Source organism: Pyrus communis, chromosome 1, assembly GCF_041283825.1.
Source record: "Pyrus communis isolate YQ-2024b chromosome 1, ASM4128382v1, whole genome shotgun sequence".
Classification (NCBI taxonomy): Eukaryota; Viridiplantae; Streptophyta; class Magnoliopsida; order Rosales; family Rosaceae; genus Pyrus; species Pyrus communis.
The window spans coordinates 11,662,976-11,672,220 of NC_142565.1; the positions used below are offsets into that span (position 1 = coordinate 11,662,976).

General features: G+C 34.3%; 1 protein-coding gene across 1 annotated transcript; it reads right to left on the reverse strand.

Moving 5' to 3' along the window:
• Window positions 1-1,085: 1,085 nt before the first annotated feature.
• On the reverse strand, window positions 1,086-8,507 carry LOC137720270 (signal peptide peptidase-like 4). Its single transcript, XM_068459318.2, has 14 exons — window positions 7,969-8,507; window positions 5,883-6,041; window positions 5,626-5,737; window positions 5,279-5,398; window positions 4,961-5,112; window positions 4,656-4,838; window positions 4,487-4,521; window positions 4,031-4,193; window positions 2,950-3,003; window positions 2,536-2,628; window positions 2,272-2,414; window positions 1,901-1,971; window positions 1,593-1,676; window positions 1,086-1,451 (listed from the first exon to the last, which is right to left on the reverse strand). Exons 1-14 carry the CDS (start codon window positions 8,101-8,103, stop codon window positions 1,336-1,338), a joined length of 1,620 nt encoding a protein of 539 aa, XP_068315419.2. The 5' UTR covers window positions 8,104-8,507; the 3' UTR covers window positions 1,086-1,335.
• Between the last annotated feature and the right edge of the window lie 738 nt (window positions 8,508-9,245).

The following is a 9,245-nucleotide window of genomic DNA, read 5'->3' on the forward strand; positions in this document are numbered from 1 at the left end:
GACTAGAAAAGTATTATTTATATTAACTGAAACAAAAACAGTGAAAATGGGTCAAATACAAGTATGCAAATAATAGTGTAACACATTTTGATTTAGTTTATTATTTAACTAAACACATTACATGTTTGGAAAGCTAGAAACAGAGCTATTAGTTTCCTATTTTTTCCAGAATTTTTTAGGATGAACGACCTCAAAATTGACGGGCAAGGTAGATGATGTATTTTTCCAAGCTTAGAAGGATTCCTTACTAGTTTATGTTATTAATTGTTTAGGAATTTGTTTCGTCTATGAGAGTTTCTACCAAATTTTTTAGGGTTTTTCTAGTATAAAATTTTTCTATTATTGCTCTCCTTTCAACAAGACTAACTTCTCTTTTCCGAGGGAATTTTTTTTTCATTTTTTTCTTTACACACGCACACACACGTTTTTACTAGATCTTTTAGGACTTTTCTAGTATAAAATTTTCCTATTATTGCTCTCCTTTCAACAAGACTAACTTCTATTCTCCAAGGGAATTTTCTTTTTCATTTTGTTCTTTTTTATACATACATATATATACATATATATATATATATATATATTTACGTTTCTACCAGATCTTTTAGGGCTTTTCTAAATTTTCCTATTATTGCTCTCCTTTCAACAAGACTAACTTCTCTTCTCCAGAAGATTTTTTTTTTTTTTTTTTCATTTTTTTTCTTTTTTATACATACATACGTACATACACACACAAATATATATTTACGTTTCTACCAGATCTTTTAGGGCTTTTCCAGTGTTAAATTTTCCTATTATCGCTCTCCTTTCAACAAAACTAACTTGCAATCTAATTTGGTATCGAATTCGCTATCCACAAAATTTGAACCTAAGCCCTCTCACTTCCAGATAAAGAGGAAGACCACCAGACCGTAATACTGAGTGGCATATATATATATATATATATATATATATATATTTACTTTAAGTAGAATAAATATTGTATCAAACCAGTCAGTCACGAAATTCTAATCTTTAATGGAGATGCAAATTTGAGATATAAAAATCCTATTTACATCTCATTTTACATTTCTCGGAGGTACAAGAGATAAATTTGAATTCCGTTTATTGTTCATCTCTTTGATTGGTGAGGCCCACCTTCAAAAGATGTAAAATATGTATATATCAGTCGTTCCGGATGTTATAAATGTGTCTTGTTATATCAGTTCATCCTTGAAAAATCATCTTATAGTTACAACTTCGTAAATATTTGCTATCCTCTACAACTACGACAAGTAAAGAGGTTTTATGAGTTACTACTGTACTAATCTGTAACACTATTACTTTCTTTCCTAGTTTTTATTGAGAGGAGGGTTGCGGTTGCAGATGGACGTGCGGGCATGGCCTCTCCGGTTCTCCTCTTGTCCACAGAACTTTGAGATCCCCTCTCATGTGTCCCAAAGTTATAAGGGTACCTGCAGAAATGCAACTCGCTTATGTCAATAGATGCTCGTGGATTCTGTTTCGCGATGAACGTTCAGCGCGAAACCTAGTTCCATTCTAGTGAGCACTAGCAATATAGATGTTAGTGCAGATTAGCCAAGCTTGTGTCTTACCAAGTGTGAACGGAACTATATACAACAAAGCGGGTTGGCCATGGCCATCCATTAAGTTCAAAGCCACATATGTGATAAGGAGACCTGCAATTGCAAATCGCCAAGCAACCAATCGTAAGTAGGCAATTTTCAGTTACGCTAAACATCATCGAATCCATCGACTTTTATTTTCCATATGCAAACAGAAAACACCATGCCGATAAAATTCTAAATCTAGCTCAATCCTAATCAGATGCATTTTCTGAATATTTTGTTTAGCAAAAAGAACAAAAAGTGCAGAATGCCCAAAATATTAGCACATTTCATACCTAAACCATAAGCGGTCATTGCCCACACAAAGTAACCAGCTCGAAGCTTTTTATTCGCCAACCAATCGTACCTGCAATGTTACCCACACAATAATCAGATGAATGAACTTTTGAATGTACAACATTATAAACCCTCATTTGTAGTAAACCGCTCTCATGTTGTTAATTATGAGTCCCATGGTTTTCATCATTAATTGATCCAGACTATGTGACTAACACGAGAGCTGAAATACCTAATCAATCTCAGCATGTTTTCACTTTCCGTATAAGCAATTTAAAAAGGACATAACAGAATCGAAACACAGTATCTGATCAATTCTAGGGACTTAAAAAGGGATGTTCAAAGATATATTTGGAATCTCTTTTCAGACCTTAGTGAAAAGGCTACAACCAATCCTGGTAAGATAATATCACCAAATCCGATGATGCTGTAGCCACCCCAAGGATCAAACATCCGTGGGATTTTCAGTAGCATTGGTATACCGTCCTCTCCACTTTTATCACCACGAGCCACCTGTATAAAAGTGAAAAGATTATATTTAAATCTCTATCACTTGTGGGGCAGGTCTCCATGGTCAAAGAGCAACCATTATTTAGGGTGGCAGAAGGGAAGGGAATTCTTATGATTTACTCACCACTATCATTACACTCTCATGGAACCACCACTTAGAAACAAATACCCAAAAGATGTCGTATAAAAACGCACAACACAGAAGAACTGTTCCAACCTGATTAATTAGAGAAAAAGAGAAAAGTTATTAAATAATCTAAAAAAGTTAGGACACGATTTCCAGGTGAATAAATAAAAAATTTCTGGTGCAATCTTTTCTCAACAAAATAAGTATACGATAAGGATTTAAGACGAAGTATTTACTTAACCCAGAAAAAATATATCAATATAGGTTAGTTAAGTACCTCCTTGCATTTCTTACATAAAATCTTCAAAATAAGGCAACAAAATAACTGATGAACAACTAAAAATTCATATTCTGCTCAACAAGAACCAGAAAAGAAAAAAAAAAAAAAAAGAAAAAGTTTTTGAATATCACCTTGAGATTTGGTACACGAACAATCTGAAGAACTGTGATTATCAGTGCAATACCCTGATTTTGTATGAGCACAAGTTAGCGTCTACCAACATTTTAGAGATTACAAAATCACTTTGAAAGTGAAAGATAAATTGCACCTATTAATGTCCAGGATTGATAATAGAAATATGCAAAAGATAATGTATAACAAAATGGGCAGTCCAATTATAGGATGCCTTTCTTCAGTAGTAATCAACAAGTAGCATATTTGTAGAAAAAGGACCCACCGAAATCAGCACGTATCATATTTAGATAAATATAAATGCTAAAATTTTTGGATAAAATCTCAAATTGAAGAGCAAACTATGTAATAAGTTAAAAAGGCAAGATGGAATACAGAAAAACGAACAAGCCATGTACAGAAGTAAGAATTCCAGATATCTGCCTACATGCGTAGCACAGACAAACTGCAACAAACATGCACAGAATCTATCAATCCTTATGGGTCATCAGTTGACTTTGCCTACTTACGGTTTGTGGACTTGAAGAGTCTTACATAACAAAATACAATAATGCCTGCAACCTAAGGACAAGATAGGTCCATCAAAGCAGACGGTGAGATTTGTCCTGATCTTTGTTAATGCTACATCAATTATGTGATGGAAAATTTTCCCTTCTTCAGATACAAGGACTTCCCAGTTTTCAGAACTAATAACATAGTTTCGCTTCCTTGAAACCTCCATAAGTGTGAGTAAAATACCATAAGAATATACAACAATATCGTTCATGTGTTTACTTGCAAACTCCTAATTCCCATGAATCATGATGTTATACATCTCAAAGTTCTCTTATGATACCCTGACTATTTTTAACTCTTCAGTATGATTTTAGACCCTGTCACCTACTATTTTTTAATCAGAGTATTACCAGCTTGACTCTCTTGCTCCAAAATCAAAACAAAGAGAAGAAAAGAAAGAAAAAAAGCTGAATATGACACTAGGAGATACAGAAGCAAAATTGCACTTGACAAGGTTTGGATGTTCTAATGGAAATATATAACCATATCAACAATAAAACTGAGAAAAGAGAATTAATTTCTTACAAGGATATCTTGACCGATCCAAGCAAATGAAATGCGGCGATACACTGCCCACAAAACAGCAAATGCTATGCAGAAGGGAGCAACAGCTAGTGTCAGATAGGAAACAGCTCCAAAGATTGGCAGCCTAACGTATGAATCTCCAGCACGTTTGAACCGACTGAAACTATATTTGGTTAACTGTCAGCTTCATACAACCAAAACTCATTCACATATATATATATATATATATATATATATATATATATATATATATATATAAGGAACAGCTCCAAAGTGAAATTTATGCTTTTAACAAATTATTTTCTTCATATTCATAGTAGATCACAATCCGAAGTAAATTAGGCTTGGAGGGCAAAGACATCCCTATAAGGAAAAGATCAAACAAAAGTAGTTTGACCAACAGATAATAAGATGCATTCCCTTAAAAATTCTAACAAAAGTAAAAAAGAAGTATACCATGACAGAAAAGTCACCAAGCAAGTCTGCAGGCCCTGTAAACAGAAGGGACTGCTAGGTTCAGCATTAACCTCAGAAGAGGTGTGCATAATAATTAAATATTTCATTCACACTTAAATAAAAGTTTAATCATAGAGACAAAATCTGTATTATATAAAAGAGAATGTACCTCTATCCCACCAATGCAAAACAAAACCACCAGAATCTCCACAAACCAGAATGACATAAGTTTGTAAAACATAATCAAGAAGCATGAAGCAATCACAACAAAGAGGATGGCTGCTGTGGTGCTAATCTCCACTAAAGCATTGGAACGATCAACTTCCATATGTAAAGAATCATCGGAAGCATCCTGCACAAAAAGCACCAAACCATATATGATTTGATAGAATAATTAGTGAATTGCCCAGAAAGCAAGCCCCATGTAAATTAACTGCTAAAAATTACAAAGCTGCTCTGGAATCACAATATAACCTTCAATAACTTCTCATGCTCAATAGCTGCTTCCCTTGCACTCCACGCAGACCAATAAGAAGCAAATAAGATGGTACCAACAGCCATAAGCCACAAAAAAACTTCTGCAATATCTACTAGTGGACGCAATGGAGAGTACAGCTGCACAGAAACTGAAGAGAGGGATTTCAGAGGCAATGATAGGAGACAAAATAAAAACCACTTAGAATAATGCTGATAACGTTAAAAAAACACAACTACTTTTTTTTCTTAACAAGATAAGGCTTGGCCAACCAGAAACAGTTACGTGTATATTATAGCAGAGAAAGAAAAACATACCTGTGGAGTTGTTCATCAAATCAGTTTCGAAGATTGCACCAACATCTTGGGGAAGCATAACAGCTGGTATGCCTATCTTGACATCAGGTTCATCTTTTTCACAAACCATCTTGTAAAGTTCTGTAGGGCAGACAACAGTACTTTATGTAACAGAAACTTAATTTTACGTGATCTATTTTGACCCCTTTTTTCTATAACTGTGAGCAACCCTTATAATCATAAGATCTTTTTCTGCACTTGCTATAATTTTTCCCCTTATAACTCATACGGTTGTACTGAATATTCTTAATCAGGAAGAAAATTACTCTAGGATTAATAGATTTTTTATATCAATAAAATAATATTGCCTGTGCGGTTGTTTATAATGAGGATGGCTGAAGCGTTAGCAGCTTCAGCCATATTTGCCTTGGTTGTGAAACTGCAATTTCCTCGGTGCACCAAAATGACCTCTTTTGCGAGCTACAAAAATCCATACAATCCACAATATGAACCCACAAAATGAATAAGCATATCTTACAACTTTAATTAGGAAGATGCATAATTTTCATGGCTGTGAAACTCTAGTGTAAGTTGAGCAATACTGAAAATTTTGATCAAGTATTACCTTATTCTTGGGTGGGGTACAACAATCAGGGGGGTCTGCAAGAACCACTCTAGTGTTGGTGGCATATTTTTCCTTTGATTCCAAGGTAGGTCCAAATCGAGCACCAACACCAACATACTCAGCGTCTTCTATGCCGTTGATCCAAGTTGGGACCTTTACCTATAGACCAAAACATGATTTAAATGTCACGGCAATTGGCAAAGCCGTATTTACAAATTCAACTATTCCAATATACTATCTTAGATGCTTAGCTGAATTGAATTTTCCACTGAAGTTGTGGCAACCAAAGAAATAGAAGATTAGTTCTTAGCATTAAATGCTTTGGAAGATTGCTTAATATTTATTTGGAAACAGAAGTACAAAATCATTCCAAATGCTTCCATGGTTTCATTCAAAGTAGAGACATGTCCAGAAAGCATTTGAAATACTACAACAAAGCCTTATCCCACTAAGTGGGGTCCGCTGTATGAATCCTAGAACACCGATGCACTGAGTTTTGCACCAAGCATTTAAAATAATAATAATTGCATCGATATTTTATTCATTAAATAGAAAAAAATTAAAAGCTTTCACAAATGCTTAATGAAAATTTCTATTTCAAGATTGGCCGAGTCTGGTAAAAAAATTGGCTTAAATGTCAAAACAGTCCCTGTGTTTTACTCCACCGGCCAATTTAGTCCACGTGTTTACATCCGTTAGCCAATTCAAGACAATAAGTTAAAATTGACATGTTCTAAATCCCATAGTACTCAAGTAAATTGAACGAAGTGTCAATTTCTAAAGATAGGCATCATATCTGTTTAGTGGGTGTACATAAAATTACGGTTTTGTCCTCTCACGTGCATGGCAGATGTCAATTGTAATGGTCCTCTAACGAATTGTCTTGAATTGGCTAATGGATGTAAAAACAGGGACCAATTTGGCCAAATTAAAAACACAGGGACTAAATTGGCCAATAGAGTAAAACACAGGGACCATTTTGACATTTAAGCCAAAAAAATTCTAACGATTGGCTTGGTAAAAATTATACTTTTCAAGGAACCTACATGATTATTTCCTTAGAAACCAGATAAAGAATCAGATGAAAACTTGAAAAGATATGGTAACATTTATTAACTCAAAGGTATTGCCTAAAATCTAACCACCCATCTGGTAATGTTTCTGTTATGTTGTGTTTTCTTTTCCAAACTAAGGATATTCGGAGAGATGAAAGAGGGAGCTGGGAAAGGGAATAGAACTGAGAGATGCGAGGAAGAGACGAGGAAGACAGCATAACTGACAAAAAAAACGAATACCAAAACATTGAACTAAGAACAATTCTAATAAATTTTTAATTCTAATTCTATCTGCTGTCTATCGTCACTCTTCGTCCCTCCTCTACATCTTTCCTTTCTTAAGGAAAACAGAAGACAAAATAGATAATTTTGCTATAAGAGTAAAAATAAAATCAAACAGACATTATAATTGTTGTTTACTTTGTTTCTTAACTAGGGATTTATATGTGAAAAAATGCTGCACTGCTTAAATGTGTAACAAATTTCCAAGCACAAAAGTATGAAATTTGTCAGCCTAATCTTCCATTACTTGAACAACCGGATCACCACGCCAACAAAATCAAAGCTAAATTCTCATTTCCAACTCCAAAAACAGTTGGCAATTCAGAATTTAATTTCATTTTCACTAATCTTCCTCCATTTTCTCAGCAACCAAACAGCAAGCTCGAACTTCTTGGTCCCGAAAGCGTCACAAATCCTGATACTTAGAAACAGAGATTCTAGTTTTTTTCTTCTATTTTCATTACTTAAGTCACATAATCAATATCTATACTATGTACTACTCGACCACCACACCACTCAAATCGAAACTAAACTCTCATTTCGACCTCCAAAACAGTTGAAAATTCACAATTAATTTCCTATCCACTAATAGTCTAATCCAGCTCCATTTTCTCAGCAACCAAACAGCAAGATTGAGCTTCTTAGTTCCCCCAAAGCATCATTCCCAAAGAAAAATTCCATCTTTTCCGTCCCCAGTTTTCTCAGCAACCAAACAGAAAATCAAAATCCAAAAAAGTCAGTGAAATTACCAGAACGAAGTTGTTGTTGCATCCAGGTCTCTTGGGAGCAATATCATCATGGTGAACAATGTCCCCAGCTGAGCTGAGACTTAGACTAACCACCAGCACTCCCACCACCACCCACACACCTCTCTGTAAATCCATATCTATTCACACCAACCAAACACAAAAAAAATATGTATTACAAAAAAAAATTAATTTTTCCACAGAAAAAATCCAGAAGGGGGTTTAGGGTTTCAGAGATGGAGAGGAGGAGGAGGAGGAGGAAGAAGATGATGAGGGAAAATGTGAGGGAATGAGTGGGGAAAAAGGGAGGGAGAGAAATATCGCCGAGGGTGTCTGCGTTTTGTGTTTCCCGCGTTGTCGTTTCTGGGTGTTTGGCCGTGTGGACGTGCAACCGTTGAACCGGTTCTCTCTTGTGCAGTGCGGTGTGGAAAGTGGATTTTCTCACCGGCACTGTGGAGGCGTGTGCGGCACGCGTCATTCGTGGACTGGGGTAATTGTGGCGGTGGACCGAGGAGATCGGAGGAAAGAAAGTTGAAAAGTATGAGAGTTTATATGTCTTGGGGTTTGGGCTTTGACTGAGTTTTAGTTTTGTGTTTTAGTTAGTAACCAGCAAATGCGAGGTAATTTAAATTAAAAAATTAAATGATATGTCATTAATAAAAAATTATATTAATTAACATTAAGTAATAATTTATTTAACTTTTATGTCATTTAGTTTATAAATTTTAATCTACACATTAGTGATCAGCTTTAGTTGTACCAATGTGTTTAAAGAGTTTTGGCAAGTGATTAATATTATATGAATATCACTCATACTAGTTTTAGAAAATACTTTGTTGTACCATCATGTATATTTCTCTATATACTCATCACACAACTTCAAATGAGTAAGTTTTGTATATCACAAATTTTCAAGTTTTTTTTTCTAGTTTTATTTGAAGAACAAAAACTGATTAGATGGGGTAATGGGTGGTAATACTCAAACGATCAAAACATAATTTACACTCATGTAGCATGGCTTTGACATTATTTTAAATAACAACTTATGTTATCAAACGGTAAGTTTAAATTATTAATTAGTAGCTATCAAAATATATCTAATCCAAACTAATATCAATAATATTGTACAAGATGATTAACTAAATAAAAAATAAAAAAATAAAAACTTTACAAATATAGCGTCATTGTTTATCTGTACTCTATACTATTATTTAAGAAGTGATTATCATCATTATTTATTAATTATTATTTTATTAATTTGACATTACAAAGCGTCAATG